Raw genomic sequence first — 18,101 nt, 5'->3', positions numbered from 1 at the left:
TTAATGTATCTTAAAAGATAGATGTTCTTTATATGTGTAATGGGGCAGGACTTTTAACAAGCAGTAAAGATAAACAGTAGAAGTAGCAGTTAGAGATATGACAATATGAGATATTGTACCAAATTGTAGGATGTCATTTGGTGTATAATTTACAGCCTGTGAGCGCCAAGCTAACACACAAGCCACAAGCTAACAAATTATTGTTTGCCTAGAGTATTAAATTGAGACATAATAAGGCTTAGCCTTTGTTTCAGATGTTGTACTTTTATAATGTTATAAATAAAAATAATAATAAACTGAAAACATTCCTTTCTCCTTCGGCTTTTAGCACCATGCTAATGGGTGGGATTTAAGCTTCCATTAAGTGTCATGTTTAAACCTTCCTTTATATACCTTCCTTTCTCAGGAGTTCCCAGGCATTGCGGGTTAGAGAACACAAGGTGTTGGGTCCTTATGTTGATGGCCTGTCCCGTCTGGCTGTGACCAGCTATAAGGTCCAGCACAACAGTTTCAGTCAGTAATGCAGTTTATTAGATTCTCACTTGTTGGGCTGTTTTAGTTCATTTCCTCTGCTTCATTTTCAGGACATTGAGTCGTTGATGTCTGAGGGGAATAAATCTCGTACAGTGGCGGCCACCAACATGAACGAGGAGAGCAGCCGCTCACACGCTGTCTTCAACCTCATCCTCACACACACACTCCGAGACCTACAGTCTGGGGTGGGCTACACAATCTTCCACTACTGAATGCTGAACCAGAGTCTTGAGAATTTGGCCTAACTTGAATTGGTCACACTTCACACTAATTTTCTAATCATGTTTAGTGTTCATCTTGAATATGAGACTGAATGTAATGCTGAAAGGTGTGATTGTGTGTTCTTTTTCACCGTGTGTAGACCAGTGGAGAGAAAGTGAGTAAGCTGAGCTTGGTGGACCTGGCAGGCAGCGAGCGAGCGGCTAAAACCGGAGCTGCTGGAGACCGGCTCAAAGAGGGCAGCAACATCAACAAGTTAGTAACACACACACTCCAACTGCAACAAATTTAGTTTACATTTTTGACCCTTTAAATAATATGCTTTACAATACATTATGATTTTGGCTAATGAGAAATCTGACTCTAAAAATTAAGCATAGGCCAGTTTGGTTCTAAAGAAATTGGAATCTAAATAGTGCTACTCTTGCTAAACCGGTCATACACTTACACAACCACACAAACATGTCCTATCCCTTTTCCCCTTAAACTGTGCAAGTTCCCTCTTGGGCAAATTAATAATATAAGTGTATGGCTGTTTACATGGCCACTCTGGTGTAGTACTTCCATCTATGAAAATTTCAGTTACAGCTCTCAAAATCCCACCAATAATTGATGATAATTATACAGTGTTATTACTGATAATACTACAATTCTACATTTTACAACAGTAAAAAGAACAGCAGTAGTGGACACTAATGCCCTCCTGAACCAAGACATTAACACTCTTAATTGATAAGATTGTTTGTAATGTATTGTTGAGCATTGATGATGATAATTGCTTGTGTGCATGTGTAGATCTCTCACTACTCTAGGTCTGGTGATTTCAGCGCTGGCTGATCAGGGAGCAGGCAAGAGCAAGAGTAAATTTGTGCCGTACAGAGACTCTGTACTCACATGGCTGCTAAAGGTGCACAGTTTTTATTTTGTACAATGAAGCACCACATTATACATCACATAATCTTACACATACGTTTTGGGATACTTTGGCTTGGTTTGTATTCAACTTTCAATTTAATCACTGATTGGGGAGGGGGGGGGGTTCCCTACGCTCCAGTGTTGGCTTGCTGGGTCCCTACGCTCCAGTGTTGGCTTGCTGGGTCCCTACGCTCCAGTGTTGGCTTGCTGGCTTGTTGGCTTGCTGGTTTGCCCAGATGTTGCAGACCTTGTGAACAATTACAGTAGAATCAACATTGAAATGACATAAATGAGCATCATTTCAACATTGAATTTTATTGATAGCTTCTGAACATTTTCATGGTTCTGCTTCATGTAAAATATATATATTTTTAAATCTAAAGTCACATCTTACATTACATTGCTTTATTCAGTATTTGACAGAGTTGGGGCAGAGTCTACAATTAGTCACATTGGTTCCCACATGATTTCCTTTGTTTTAAGTTTTAACTGACAGACCAGTTTTACAGTGTATGTAGTTATTGCAATACAATATTAGATATATTGACTACATAACAGATATTTTTACTTGCCAAGACAAATTAGCATTTATCATTTTGTGCTGACACCACAACTAGGGATAAAAAAAAAAAAAAGATATTTTGTTTTGATTTATAAATGTGCACTGTCACACACAACATTTACACATATGTCACATCTAGAGAAATATTGCCAATATAATAGGACTCTTTGAAGCAGATAAACATGAACCTATTGCCAGAGGGGTATAAATGCCCCCGAGCATTGAGCTGTGGAGCAGTGGAGCAGTGGAACTGTGTTCTCTAAAATGATGGTGCTCCATCCCATACTTTTGGGATGAGCTAGGGAGTTGAGGATGAGGTGGGGTGATGATCTAGTATAAAATTTAATAGAAAACCGTAGCGGCAGGTACTCAAACAAAAGCAGGAGTAACACTTGGTTTTTTTAATATTCTTGATTTCAAAAGAACCATGTATGTAAGTGTCCCTATACTTTTGTACATATAGTGTAGGTGCCCCCAGTCTTTTGACAGGCAGTGTTATTTAGCATTTCACACTAAGGTGTACTTCTTCTGTGTGTGTGTGTGTGTGTGTGTGTGTGTGTGTGTGTGTGTGTGTGTGTGTGTGTGTGTGTTTTGTGTGTTTTTCCTTTCAGGACAGTCTGGGTGGTAACAGTCGCACAGCTATGGTGGCTACAGTCAGTCCGGCTGCTGATAATTATGATGAGACTCTGTCCACTCTGCGCTATGCAGATCGGGCCAAGAGCATTGTAAACCACGCGGTGGTGAACGAGGACCCGAACGCCAGGATCATTCGGGAGCTGAGGGAGGAGGTGGAGAAACTCCGGGAGCAGCTCACTAAGGCTGAGGTGGCTCCTAAGTTTGAGCATGTCTGCTGTTAGACCTGCTGCAGTTCGGGTGTTCAGTTGTTATGCATGTTTGTGTGCACAAGGCTATAACTTGCCTGTCTAATCTCTCTCAGTCCATGAAGGCTCCAGAACTGAAGGAGAGGCTGGAGGAGTCTGAGAAACTGATTCAGGAAATGACTGTTTCATGGGAGGAGAAACTCAGGAAGACTGAGGAGATTGCACAGGTACATACAGTGAAGTGGGAGTGTTTTTTTAGTTATTATTATTTTGCTGTACCTTTAATTTATTACCTTACAGTATTATTTGTCATTTCATAAATTATAATATAGTAAATTTGGGTGTAGTCATTCAAAATGCAATGGTGTCTTTCGATATAGCACAACTACATCGGGCAGATTTCAGTGTTGGGTTCATGACTATATGACTCTCTTCCAACCTCTCTTTATCTCTAAGAATCAACCAGTCCATTTCTTGTTACTGTACCTTTAAGGTACAGAGACGAGCTCCGTTCTAATCGCTGCCCTTTATTGTTTTTTATTCAGAAAGTAGTCCAGGCTGAAATGCTTCAACTGTAATGTAAATGGGTGGAGCTAAACTGTTGTGTATTGAATAACCAGATGTGTGCAAATGTTACAAAAGTACCAAAGTGTGTTTGAAATGTGTTATATAATTTAAAAACTGTACCAATACTGCAAATGCATACTGCATCAAACTCTTATTTACTCTATTTACTCTGGTTTGCATAATATGAGCCTTTAATGTTTCCATTTTTCAGTGTGTTAGAACATTAAAGGTTATGAAAGCACAATGTTAAAAAACGCTGTAAATTGTGTCCTGACCTACCGCTCTAGCAGCAAGCTAATATGTTAGCTTCAAGCTAATACACCAGCCGCAGGCTAACATGCTATTCTTGATACAAAAATATGACACGATGCGTCCCATTGTAAATGCATTGTTTCATCCCTAAATGTGTAGGCCATATTTACTGTCTGTATCTACAGGTTAACAACTACACTTCTGCACTTTTAATATTAAGCAATTACATAAATGTAGCAGAAATTAAAATATGTGGTGTTGTTGTATTGTGTTCAAAGTCTGAAATCTCCACACAGTTTCTCACATATATGCACATTTTGTATAAAATTTAAACACTTACTTGAAAGTTAGAGCATGTGACCTTTTGTTACTTCTGGAGGTAAGTGCAGTGCTTTTTGTGTTGCACAGGAGAGACAGAAGCAGCTGGAGAGTTTGGGCATTTCTCTCCAGTCGTCTGGTATCCGGATGGTGGAGGATAAGTACTTCCTGGTGAATCTCAACGCAGACCCTGCCCTCAATGAGCTGCTGGTCTATTACTTAAAGGTGAGTTAATAGTATGGTGCATGTACACTATTGTTCCTCTGTTTGGAATCACTTTTTCCATTATGAAAGTATTACATTTGTTGGAGATGAATGTTGAAGATTATATTATGATGCTAGAATTTGAGGATTGAGAAAGCTGTAGAACACTGAGAATAAAGTTATTATAAAAGTATCGTCCATACATACATAGAACTTCATATTTAAAAAGTGGTAATCATATATTGAGGTGGTTAACTTCTTAAGAAATGACTTTAAATATATATATTTTGTACAGTATATGATTTCTCATTGAATAACCTTTATACAGAAGGTGTCTAGCTTATAGTATTTCAATCAACGCTAAGTTTATAGGTTTATAAAAAATTCAGTTTACAGTAATTCTTGGTCTGACAAATGATTCTAAACTTTTAATTAATTGTTAATGATCATTTAATTTAGTTTTACATGACGACAGCATCCAAACCCTGATAAATATATATGTATATATATATATATGGCCTGTGTTTGGATAATAAGAGTATGATGGTATTGGTACATAGTTTTACAGTTTTAAAAACTACTGCATGTATACAAATTGAAGTGTTGAATAATAGTGTAGAATTCTTCAAATAAGCCTAATTGCATGTAAAATTGATCAGTGCAAGGGAGGAGACCAAAATAACACAGATATAGTCATGTTTTGTGTATATGTGTATGTGAATCCATACAGGATCATACCTTAGTGGGATCAGCAGACTCTCAGGACATCCAGCTCTGTGGAATGGCCATTCAGCCACAGCACTGCGTCATTGACATCACAGATTCAGGAGTGATACTCACCCCAAAGAGAAATGCTCGGTAATTACACACACGGTTGTGCTTTACTTACAATGCTTTGAATTACTGTAGTTAATTAGCCAAATATATATTTTAGTTATATAATATATATATATTTAGGTAGTGTGTTCTCAAAAGTTAGCATCAGGACAGAAGTTGTAAGAAAATACACAAAATATAATCAAATAAAAATCTCTACATGAATATAACAAACAGGAATGCTGTTAACAGCAGGAGAGCAGCTGCTTGGGTAACAGCTGTTCCAGGTATTAATTTTGGCCATAATGTAAGTGTGTGTTTTGGTGCGTGTTTTTTAGTACCTGTGTGAACGGCACCCCCATTTCTGCCCCAGTCCAGCTTCATCATGGCAATCGCATCCTCTGGGGCAACAACCACTTCTTCAGGTTTGCTTCTCTCTGTCTATGTTTATGAACACATGCCTCTACTTCCTGTTCTGTTGATATAGATGGGTAGATTCTTCCTTCTTTCCACCCGTCTGCCCACCACCAATCCATCCACCCATCCGTCCATCTCCCAAATAAAAAAAGAACTGTGTAAAATCACCAGCATGTTCTCACTCTTGACCAATTTAATTTCTTACACTATTTAAAAAGAACAGCTGCTATTTATATGGTGTGAACAGGTCATGACAAATGGTTTATGATTAACGTTGTCTTTTTTTTGCTCCTAAATTTTGAATGACATTGACATTGAGAATATAGTAGGGATATAAAATCTATCAAATCAAAGCAGCATCATGTAGCAGTTACTGCAGCTTTATCTTAAAATGACAGCTTTAAAGTCGTATTGATTCTACACTAACTTGTGATGACAGAGTTGTGGGTTTGAGACCCGGGCTCGTCAAGCTGCCACTGTTGGGCCCTTGAACAAGGCTCTCCGATCCACAGGCATTCGATGATGTATGTCCAGCGTTCTGGCATTTGCACTCACACACTAGTGAACACACAGTAGTAGTATGTGTGTGTTCACTGTTCTGATGGATTAAAGGCAGAGGCTAAATTCCGTCTGTGTCCAACATAAATGGTGAATGTGGTTGTCTCTTTGTCTGTACTAGGGAGAATACACTGCTAACTGCACTATGGAACTCTAGTGGAGTGTGAATGACGCCTCTCCCAAGAGCCATGTAACCCGTGTCATATTTGTCTGAAATCCTGTAATGTTACTCTACCACCTCAGTCCACACCGTCGCTGTGTAGAGCTGACCATTAAGGAAGATTCTAAGTGTAATTTGTATTTATAGTAGTGGTGTAAAAGTGAATTACGGATGCAGTGGGAGTATGTTTAATAAGAGACTTCTTGTATGTGTTATTTGCTGTTTCTCTCAGGATAAACCTGCCTAAGTCACGGCTTCGTGTCGGAGCTGAAGCAGAGGAGGGTGGGGGGATGAAGGCTGCTCTCAGCATGGAACAGCTGGATGTGGATCTGGACAGAGTGAGTCAGGGCTCCAGCGAGGTCAGCTTCAACTACGAGTACGCCCAGACCGAAGTCATGATGAAAGCCCTGGGTAGTGATGGTGAGTACACTGGAGATTATGGTTTTAGGAATTATGGGGAAGCTTGCAATGAGACTGAATTATCTAGGCAGACTGGTTGTTATATTTTTCTTTTCTCCCACTTTGTCTTCGCTGAGCAGACCCGATGCAGTGTGTGCTGCAATCGCTGGAGCGGAGACATGAGGAGGAGAAGCGTTCTGCTCTGGAGCGTCAACGGCTGCAGTACGAGGAGGAGCTTCAGCGCCTGCGCCGGTGCTTGGGCCCCGAGAGATCACTGCAGCGAAGAAGCAGTGGGGCCCCAGTTCTGTCCTCCATGCACACCTCAGAGAGCCACCTCCGACAGGCCAGCGATGACAGGTCTGAGCTCTACACAACTACATGGATTACTAACCTCACTGCAGAAGAGCCACCTTCCTAACCCTGATCCAGCTAATCTGTTTTCTGGAGACAGTGATTAGGTGGAGCAGGTGTGTTTGTTTTGAGTTGGATCTAAACTGTTCAGAGTGGTGGATCTTCTAAACTGCAGGGGTACTGGAGGCTCAGTGGTTAGAGCACTGGAGTATTGATCAAATGCTTGTGAGTTTGATACCTGTGTCTGTTAAGCTGCAACTGTGGTCTCACACACATATTTAAAGCCTACTTTTCTTTAGGATATTTAGCAAAAATATCATATTATGCAGTTCATACTATTACATTTCCTTTCTGTATGTTATAAACTGCAACATTAATATTTATATTAGACATAACACTATTTCTGTTTTCATTAAAAGCTGTGACTAATTCTATTTAACATATGCGGGTAAATTTTTCCACAAACAGGTGCTGAGTTTTGCTCATTACTATGCATTAGCTTGTTAACTCTTTTGATTGGCTGTCACTGAAGTCACATGTAAAAAAAAAAACTGTAACATTAAAAAGACATCAGTGCACAGAGCACTGGCACATATTGCGTAGCACAGCACCATTACTGCCAAGTTTTATCATTCTGGCCTAGTGTCTCTTATGCGTGCATGTGTGTCTGTGTGTGTCTGTGTCAATCTCAGAGAAGCAGTGTTGACACGTAGTCTGCGGAAGCTCAGAGAGCAGATTGTCAAAGCGAACCAGCTGGTGCATGAGGCCAGCTTTATCGCTGAGGAGCTCAACAAAAAAACGGAGTACAGTGTCACCCTGCAGATCCCTGCAGCCAACCTCAACGCCAACCGCAAGGTCAGCATGACCTTACACTAACTAAACTGCACTTTATCACACAAAATGTAATCCTTAAAAAAATACTGAATATACTGTCATTTTATATAAACTGTAACAGAATTTAGAATTAAAAACACAGTTTTTAGATATAAGACTGGTTGTAAGGAAAACCAGCAAACATTCAATGTAAAGTAGTCCATCTCCCCCATACTCTCCCCAGCAGTGTTTGATGTGTGCTTTTCTCTGGTGATGTGTGTTTAGAGAGATGTCGTGTTGAGTGAGCCTGCGGTTCAGGTGAGGCGGAAAGGGAAAGGAAAGCAGATATGGGCCATGGAGAAGATGGAGAACAGACTGGTGGACATGAGGGAGCTCTACCAAGAGTGGAAGGACTATGATGAAGACAATCCTGTACAGTGGCGTTACATTTTCTACTGATGACTGATCAGGAACAACAGCTGTTTACATACAACATATCGTCACTGTTACGCAAAAAACTTGGCAGCTTTTCAGGAGAAAGGACAACCCTTCCTAACTTTCAGTAGAAGTCAGTGTAAATGTTTTTTTATTCCATTTTATTCCAGGAGCATTCACAGTATGTCAAATTGTGAAACACAAAAAATTGGAAATACACGTTTTATGTGTGACCGTGACGATATATCAGTCAAAAGCTGGTTCACAGCTACACAGAGATTAATTCTTTATATTATTTGTATCATTAGTGTGATAAATGTGTCTGCATTGGTTCACTACATGTGAGTAGAGTTTCAGAGATGGGTTTACAAATATGTGCTTTTGAAATTAAGAGCATTTACATAAAACCTTAGGTATTCAATCTTGACAGTAAATTAATATTGTACACATTGCATAGAAGATATCTGAAGAGATATTTGAGTTATTATGGGTGTGCATTGCAAAGTCCATCTACAGTTCCAACTGCAGATTGTTGGGTTTAATTGTCCACTTGGCGATACCATAGCAATTACCTGAGATACCATAGGAGCTGCCTAAAAACACTATAGCAGCTGCGTTGCAGCTACTAAGTCACTCCATAGAAACCATTTACATTTACGGCATTTAGCAGACGCTCTTATCCAGAGCAACTTACAAAAGTAAGTCTTCAAACTTCAGACTTCTCAACACCTTAGCCAACTTGTAGCAACACCAAAGCAACATCCTAACAACCCGATAGCAACCACTTCACAAAAATAGTTTCACCCTAATGACCATATAACCACTCTCTGGCAACTGCACTTAAGATAAGCAACCATTCTGTGTTTCCTTAAGGAAATGCTCTGTTCTCATTGCATTTTGTTACGGTATTTTAGTAATTATATAAAATTTGTCTTACTCGGGTTTTAAAATTAAATACTTATAATTTAAGTAAGTATTAGTTTTATGAAAATACATACTGTTTACTTGGTACAGAAGTAGCAAAAGTTTGCTTTGTTTTGTTCTTCCTCTTAACAATCAGTAATTCTCATTTTCTGTTTAAATATCCATCCTGTCCACAATTACACTATTTCACCTTTGAGTAAAAACCAAGACCACTCTCATCTCTGTTCCCTCCAGGTAATGCGCTCCTACTTTAAAAGGGCTGACCCGTTCTTTGATGAGCAAGAGAACCACAGTTTGATCGGAGTAGCAAACGTCTTCCTGGCCTGCCTCTTCTGCGATGTCAAGCTACAGTACGCAGTGCCTATAATCAACCAGAAGGGGGAGGTGTGTGCAAAAACAAAGAATTAGTGAAGCAGTAACGAAGCACTACTACCAACTGTTTTAAATAAGATGATACAGTGGGTGAAACTAACTGTGGATTTTCCAGTGGTAACAGTAATGGGCTGTAAAATGTATTAATGTATATAATAATGTCATATGAAAATGTATGAATGTATACCATTGTATGTATTCTAGAATTGTGTATGGTGATATCTGTATTGTGCTAAAAAAAGTGTTTGAGTGTGTCTTTCTGTGTCTGAGCTCAGGTGGCGGGGCGTCTGCATGTTGAGGTAGAAAGGGTGAGTGGGACGCTGGAGGCAGAAGGTGGAGGAGAGGAGACTGACCACAGCCTTGAGGGAGAAACACATGAACGCAAACTGATCTGCAGGGTAAAGCGTCAGATCACCATCACCACTGCATCGCTGTGTCAGGCGCTGTATCTCCTCTATCTGCACAAAGTGATATAGTGACAAATTCTAAAAATAGTCTGTGTGTGTGCGTGTCTCTGTTTGTGTTGTATATTCAGATAAAAGTCTCCCAGGCCACTGGGCTGCCCCAGCACCTCTCCAACTTTGTGTTCTGTCAATATCACTTCTGGGGTCAGGAGGAGCCTGTGTTTATTGCCCCGGAGGTGGATCTAAGTGCCCCATCCACTCCCAGCAGCAAAGACCCCCAATGCTTGGTGGTGTTTGACAGCTGTAAGGTCTGTAAGACTAGAAAATCTCTTATACAGTCATATAGTCAATCAGGCAACGCATGGTTGGTGGCGGACGTTTGCTTTTAGCTGGCATGTAATGAAAGTTTCTGCCCCATCAATTAGCATGGTTAGCATGTGGTAATTATATACTACCAATTAGCTGCATAACCAATTGGTACTAAGTAGGCAAGGCAGACACGGCAGGCATTTGTTAGCTGTTTACTGTACTTTGGTCTATGTTTATAAATAACAGCGAGTCACACAGTATCAGAAACAACATAATAAAGTCTATTAGAGATTCTCAATCAACTGTTTGAGAAGCCGTTTGAGACAAGTATACAATGACTTGGGTATGCAGTATCTTGGCTGCATTTGGAGTAACAAGGGCAAAGTTTATTATTCACTGACTATTGTGATTAAAAACACAAAATATGTTTAATATTAGTATGATTCTCAATGCACTTCTGTGTCCTGACCTCATTAGGAGCTGGACGTTTCTCTGACAGAAGATCTAATGGATTTCCTGGCTGAGGGTGCTGTGGCTATTGAGGTTTATGGTCACAAACTAGCCAACCCCCGCCGAAACCTGGCTTTGTGGGACCTAGGGGTAATCCAGGCCAAAACCCGTTCCCTTAGAGAGAGGTATACACACACTCACGCACACACACTCACAATCTGCACACATCTACATTCTGGGACACTCAGCAGGAGAGGAAATAAAGTAACTGTAATAATTTTAATTAATAATTATTCAGCAGTTAAAAAGTATCTTATATAACTGGGTGAACATCATTATTCTCTCTGTCTTAAAACAACAATATTCTTATATCAGCATTGAATATCATTGCGTGAATGTGGCTGTCCTATCCCAGGTGGAGTGAGGTGATGAGGAGGTTGGAGCTGTGGGTTCAGGTGCTGGAGCTGAATGAGGGTGGAGAGTTTGTGCCTGTGGAGGTCGTTCCTGCTAAAGATGTCCGCACAGGAGGGGTCTTTCAGCTCAAACAGGTAAGTGGGCTCTACCGTAAAGTGATCGTCAGGGATCATTGCAGCTTTCAAAGAATATACAAGTACAGGCACAGTACAGGAAAGCCATTTAGAACAGAGTGTAGTACCGGACAGCCATTCAGATTAGAGGCAAAGTACAGGGCAGCCAATCCAAACAAAAGTATTTAACATGTATTAGTCTTGAAGGCACAGTAACAGAACCAGCCTGTTTAATTCTAATACATAAAAGAGAGTTTGGAAAAGTGTGGTGAAGAATTAGGATTAAATTTTGAATTAGAAATGTAATGGTACTTGAACCCCACACACACATTTTAAGTGGGGATTAGGAGGCAAAAAATGTGTGTGAAATAATACAGTTACTGTGTGTTCACGTGCAGGGTCAGTCTCGGCGTATCCAGGTGGAGGTGCGCTCCGTGCAGGACTCAGGCACCATGCCCCTCATGGTGGATTGCGTGGCCAGTGTGAGTGTGGGCAGTGTGGAGGTTCGTCTAGCTCCGCGGGTAAGCGCCCATTACACGCTCATAAATCTGATCACTTACTGCCCAGCTGTTTACCCTAACACACACACCCACACACACGTACCTGTTTGTACTGATGGCTATTGTATTTATATATATATATACAGTGAGGAAAATAAGTATTTGAACACCCTGCAAATTTGCAAGTTCTCCCACTTAGAAATCATGGAGGGGTCTGAAATTTTCATCTTAGGTGCATGTCCACTGTGAGAGACATAATCTAAAAAAAAATCCGGAAATCACAATGTATGATTTTTTAAAATAATTTATTTGTGTGTTGCTGCTGCAAATAAGTATTTGCACACCTGCCAATCAGCAGAAATTCTGGCCCTCGAAGACCTGTTAGTCCGCCTCTAAAAAGTCCACCTCCACTCCACTTATTATTCTTAATTAGAAGCACCTGTTTGAGGTCGTTAGCTGCATACAGACACCTGTCCACCCCACACAATCAGTAAGACTCCAACTACTAACATGGCTAAGACAAAAGAGCTGTCCAAAGACACCAGAGACAAAATTGTAGACCTCCACAAGGCTATTGCCAAGCAGCTTGGTGAAAAAACATCAAATGTTGGAGCAATTATTAGAAAATGGAAGAAGCTAAACATAAATGTAGTTTGTTCTAGTAATAAACTATCACTGTATAGTGTTTGAAAGAAAGCATAAACATACCACTGAGACCCAGGAAGATGACAGAAACATGGGTACCTGTAATTGCAAACAAAGGTTACTGTACCAAATATTAACATTGATTTTCCACAGGTGTTCAAATACTTATTTGCAGCAGTAACACACAAATAACTTACACAAATGACATGCACCCAAGATGAAAATTTCAGACCACTCCATGATTTCTAAGTGGGAGAACTTACAAAGTCTCAGGGTGTTCAAATACTTATTTTCTTCACTGTATATATATATATATATATATATATATATATATATATATATATATATATATATATATTATGAGACATCTTGGTTATTTACTTATTATAATCAGTGTTTTATTGGGGCTACAGTACCAACATTATATTAGAATAAATTTTACATTTATCTGCCAACAAATCCATCCACATTCAGACTTTATTTGTATTTATTTGTTTGTATTCTGTAATGTTTATTTATGTAAGCATATTATGTATGCAATTCACCAGGACAGATTCATCATATGTTCAAGTTTTGATCAGAAAAATAATCCTAATTCTGATTATTTCTGTGTAGGTGGGAGATGAAGACATGGACAGCTATCAGGTAACTGTGATGTAGAGATTTGTGTGTTAGCATACAGTGGCTTTTACTTAATGGCCATAGTGGTTTTTTTAAGCAACTCTCTGCTGCTACTGAAATGGTCCTGTGCATTCCTAGTTGTCTGCTTTTACTGAATCATTGATGTTCATGTGCAGGAGAAGGATCTGGAACGGCTGAGATCTCAGTGGCTGGCAGCTCTCACTAAGAGACAGGAGTATCTGGACCAGCATCTTCAGAAACTTGTCTCCAAACCAGGTAAACCAGGTAAATTTATTAAAGCACATTTAAAACAACACACGCTGACCAATGTGGAGCAAAGTAGTCTCTGTCTCTGTCTCTCTGTAGATAAGTCAGAGGATGATGTAGAGAGGGAGTCTCAGTTGTTGGAATGTCGTTTGACGCTGACCGAGGAGAGGAATGCAGTGCTGGTACCGTCTGCTGGCAGCGGCATCCCTGGAGCTCCTGCACAGTGGTCGGTACTGTAGTACAAATACAGAACGTCTCACACACCTCAGAGCCTCCCTGCATCTTAACTGAGTATCTGTCCCCTGCAGGGTTCCTGTGCCGGGAATGGAGACCCACGTTCCTGTCATCTTCCTGGGTCTCAGTGGTAGGTTTATGCTTTCTTTCAAACACTATACAGTGATAGTTTATTACTAGAACAAACTACATTTATGCTCAATGTAGTTGATCAGCCTAGACTGTTTGGTGCCTGAATTTTATTTATTTATTTATTTATTTAAGCCTGTACCCCACCAGTTAGTGCATAGTGCTTGCCGGAGACATCAAACACTTGCCTTAAACTGTGTGGACTCAAACGCTTGCTTGTGTGTGGAGGTTTATGGAAAAAGCCTGAAGAAGAAAATGCTTTTAGAGAAAGTATTCAAAATCCAGTCCTGGACTTAACCAGCCCTTCCAGATATTGGATAAGCCTTAACATAAACACATCTAGATAACAGGTGCAGGTCTATAAAGCATTAACTTTGAGCCTAGCACGCAAAAACAAATTCAAAGATCAATGATATGGGTGCTCTGATGCTCTGAGTATGGGAGGAAAACAACTACAAATCAATACAGCTGTGACGGATCAACACACTTGTTTATTAATGCACATGCTAATAAGAGCAAGTGAATTAGCAACTAAAACAGGATGAATAACAACAAAAAAGAGAGACATTAAAGCCTGTGAAAGGAGTAGGATGGCAGCCAGCAAAAAAGCATACAGTAAGGCTACTGTTAGAAGTTAGTGGACTACAATACCTGAAGCACAGCAGCTACACTAAAACCCAGTTACACAAATCCACATCATAGCATTTTACTGTATTCCTTTATTCTCACACAAAATCCCTTGAACATTTTGAGAAATGTATGGAAACTGTCAAAAGTCAAGAACTCCTCAGTGCATGTCAGATTTAATAAATCCAAATCATATTACATGAAGGCCTGAATCAAATCTGACTGAATCATTCCTGTTGAGTGAACTGAATCATTGCTTTTCATAGTGTAATGTTTTTGTATCATATTGTAAACTTTGTATCTAAATGTATGTCGAAAGATGGAGATTACTACTGCTTCAACACAAGTTTACTTGTTTGAGACATTATAGAAGATCAAATATAATGATAGTATAACACACACCTAAAAACAGCAGTGCGAGCCATCTTCAGGTCTGTACTCGTCTGACGTTCTTGTCTGTACAGCTTCGGATAATTAGAGAGCTATAATATGAATTTCCATTACCTGTTAGCTACAAAGACTTCAGACACCAAACATGTGTTGGCTGAATGACTACATTTTGGGGAAAAAGGTGAAACTGTTTAATGTTTCTTCGTAGTTCATCAGACAATCCCTAATCCCTAATCCCTTTATCCCTGATAAATCGAGTTTCTTAACACTCCTATACCTCATACTAACTGAGCCTCGTGTGTTGGTGTGTTCACAGCTGATGACTTTTATGACGGTATGTCGGCTCCGCTGGCTGGAGGTTTGGATGCAAGTTTGAATGGAGAGGATGATCCAGACGATTTCTTTGACCTACAGATAGTAAAGCAGCATGACACAATGGTAAAGGAGATTAATGTTAACGGTATAGAGCTTTTCACGACAGACCACTCTGCCATAATGCAAAACATACAGATGTGTGCAAAAGTTTGGACACCCTGTTCAAATGCCATTTGTTGATTTTGTGTAAATAAGTGAACAAATTGCTTAATGCACAGAAGATAAACTTTAAAATGCTAAATTTAATAAATAAAGAAAATCCAGGTGAATTAAATCTGTATTTGTGGCTAAATAGCCAGCTAAATGTGGCTTTTTTCCCTATCAAATTCCAATCTCAAAGGGGTATAAATTGTAAATAAAACAGTTTAGACTCTGCACTTTTACACGTCTTAAGATTCCAAATATTCCGAAAAAAGTTTTAAGACCCATATACACTTCTGTAGGTTAAGTCAGATCAGATTTGAATGGTTTTAACAAATGTGTGTGTGCGTGTGTGTAGGTGAAGGCGGAGGCCTCGTGGGACTGCACAGTGCACGAGTGTGCTGAGCTGAGTCGTGGCGGGGGTCCAGAGCAGGGTGTGTATCTCACTGTGCGGGTGGTCGTGCTCCTCAGCCATCCAGCTCAGATGCAGCTGGTCCTGCGCAAACGCATCTGCGTCAACCTCACCACACGACAGGTCAGAGACACACTGGGGGGGCCTGCAGTGTTGCAGAACTGTGGATTTGACTATGTAGCTTCATTAAAGTAAATGATTGAGTTCAGCTGCTGGTGTAACTGAACAAATCAGGAGTTCACAGAGAAGTGCTGTTCTAGCTGTGTCCTTCTAACCAACACACTCTGACCACTGACTTTGTGTTCATTTGGGCTTTGGGTTTTGTGATGTGTGGTAAAACCACACTTACTGTTGAAAAATGTCATTACAATGCAGTTTTCATGACTTCCCAGGGCTTTTACACGATGCACACCGATCATCTGAGGATCAAACTTTCCCCTGCACTAACACACCCTCTTTAACTCTGGAATGTTTTGCTTACTGGTTCATGAGGAGTACTAGAGAAAAAAAGTGCTAAAAGAAATATAGGACAGGGGGACTTCTGCTGTAACTCAGAAGCTTCAGTTAATGAAGAACCGGTAATTAAGTGATTTATAGAATCTGAGATTTTAAGTGAAAGTGGAATTTAATTAGACTACTTCTAGACTTTTGATCGTTTGTTATTTCTCTGTTTGTCTTTAAAAGCTAAATCGATTATATACGTGGTTTGGTCAGATGCCGACCAGTCGATCTTGTCTGTTTTGAAGTTCAAACCATCTGAAGATACAGGTGTTTTTTTCCTGAAAGCACATAAAGATTTTATTATCCGTGATGGTGATACAGCTCTTTTACGTGGTTTACAGATGCACCAATGTATTATTAATTCTGTGATCTGATACACTACACTGATTGCAGGTACTTCTAATCAGATCATGCAGTCTAAATTGCTTCCTGACACTGACTGTGGTCCTCTGGGGTTGGCTGTCTCTGATCTAGACCCGTTGTTTAGACTGGTTAAGTTGTGAAATGTTTGTTTGAGTGGTAACATTTTGCTTTCTGCTGCAGGGGTTTGCTAAAAGCCTGCTGAAGCGGATGTCTCAGCGGAGCTCCATCCCCGGCTGTGGGGTCACCTTCGAAATCGTCTCCAACATACCAGGGGTATTGCTCTCTGATTTCTATCTGCTATGAGCTGTTGTCTTCTGAATTACATGAGCTTTGGGGGATGTTTGATGTACCTACTGAACATTCTTCACACTAAGACCCGATAAATGGTTTCACTAAGATCATTTTTATGATTTTAAACACTATCTCTGCTTATTTCTCTGAGACTGCTGCTATAAAAGCAGGTTCTTTATTTGGACGTCTGCTTCAAGGAACACAAAAACATTTGATACAAAAAACAATTCCACTTTCAGAGCCTCTAATGTAACAAGAACCCATGATCTGTATGAGATAGCAAGAGGAGCTGAACCACTGACTGTATATATAATATACATTATATGTCCAAATGTTTGTGGACACCCTTTCTAATAAATGCTTTGAGTTGTTTTAAGTTGCACCCATTGCTGACACAGATTTGCAAATGTGCACACACACACACAGCTTGTCTAGTCCCTGTTGAGAAGTACTGCCAATACATCAGGACTCTCTAGAGCTGATCTACAGGAACCTATTGGCACCATGCCTAATGCCAGGCATGGTCTGGGCTGTGGAGCAGTGGAACTGTGTTCTCTGGTATGATGGTGCTCCATCCAATACTGTTGGGATGAGTTGGGGATGCGGTGGAGGGATGATCTTCTAGTATCCTGAATTCACAAGTAGAGACAGTAGAGACAGTTACTCCAACAAAAGCAGGATAGACATATTTTTAATACCCTCAAATTTGGAAGAAACAATGAATCTCATATACACTACATAGACAAAGGTATTGGGACATCCGCTCAAGATATATATATTTAAAATATTTGAAATTTAATATGTTGTTAGTAGATGCTAGTCCCCATTCAGTGTTTTATTGTTCCTTAAGGACATGCAGGGCCCAGAAGACAGGGAGATGTTGGCCAGGCTGGCGACCAACGCAGAGAAACCAGCAGAGGACAGTGAGGCAGCCATAGAGAAATACCTGCACAGCATTCTTGCTGTGGAAAATATCCTCACTCTGGACCGACTCAGACAGGTACAGGCATATACACACACCCACAAACACAGTCTCTTGCATGTCACCAGATGTTCATAGTGAATAGTAGGCGTGTCTGGAGTTATGTTCAGTCTGGTGTGTTTCCCACCATCACACTTTATCTTTCTGTTGTTTCATGTAAAATGATATCCTTTTATGATGTGGAAAAGAATTATTTTTTTACTTTGACTATTTAAAATATTTATGTAAATAATAATGTTTTTACACATCAGTAGTTGACAATAAACAACAGCTATCAGTTATACTATACACACACA

General features: G+C 39.9%; 1 protein-coding gene across 4 annotated transcripts in view; it reads left to right on the top strand.

The window, feature by feature from the left end:
• The window catches only part of kif13bb (kinesin family member 13Bb), a 34,360-nt gene that overhangs the window by 9,641 nt on the left and 6,618 nt on the right, over positions 1–18,101 (top strand). For all 4 annotated transcript variants that reach the window (XM_072687088.1, XM_072687096.1, XM_072687080.1 and 1 more), the window contains 27 exons: positions 407–494; positions 585–719; positions 896–1,008; positions 1,549–1,660; positions 2,842–3,054; positions 3,168–3,278; positions 4,279–4,413; positions 5,123–5,250; positions 5,547–5,633; positions 6,576–6,763; positions 6,883–7,099; positions 7,786–7,948; positions 8,192–8,338; positions 9,500–9,649; positions 9,913–10,035; positions 10,173–10,349; positions 10,828–10,985; positions 11,216–11,348; positions 11,726–11,848; positions 13,088–13,117; positions 13,270–13,369; positions 13,460–13,586; positions 13,669–13,724; positions 15,057–15,178; positions 15,615–15,791; positions 16,713–16,805; positions 17,674–17,823. In XM_072687088.1, coding sequence (XP_072543189.1) covers positions 407–494; positions 585–719; positions 896–1,008; positions 1,549–1,660; positions 2,842–3,054; positions 3,168–3,278; positions 4,279–4,413; positions 5,123–5,250; positions 5,547–5,633; positions 6,576–6,763; positions 6,883–7,099; positions 7,786–7,948; positions 8,192–8,338; positions 9,500–9,649; positions 9,913–10,035; positions 10,173–10,349; positions 10,828–10,985; positions 11,216–11,348; positions 11,726–11,848; positions 13,088–13,117; positions 13,270–13,369; positions 13,460–13,586; positions 13,669–13,724; positions 15,057–15,178; positions 15,615–15,791; positions 16,713–16,805; positions 17,674–17,823 — 3,556 coding nt within the window. The remainder of the gene's footprint in view (positions 1–406; positions 495–584; positions 720–895; positions 1,009–1,548; positions 1,661–2,841; positions 3,055–3,167; positions 3,279–4,278; positions 4,414–5,122; positions 5,251–5,546; positions 5,634–6,575; positions 6,764–6,882; positions 7,100–7,785; positions 7,949–8,191; positions 8,339–9,499; positions 9,650–9,912; positions 10,036–10,172; positions 10,350–10,827; positions 10,986–11,215; positions 11,349–11,725; positions 11,849–13,087; positions 13,118–13,269; positions 13,370–13,459; positions 13,587–13,668; positions 13,725–15,056; positions 15,179–15,614; positions 15,792–16,712; positions 16,806–17,673; positions 17,824–18,101) is intronic.

Source organism: Salminus brasiliensis, chromosome 1 (genome assembly GCF_030463535.1).
Source record: "Salminus brasiliensis chromosome 1, fSalBra1.hap2, whole genome shotgun sequence".
Taxonomy (NCBI): domain Eukaryota; kingdom Metazoa; phylum Chordata; class Actinopteri; order Characiformes; family Bryconidae; genus Salminus; species Salminus brasiliensis.
Note: the sequence above shows the minus strand (reverse complement) of the source record. Positions and strands in the feature narration are given on the sequence as shown.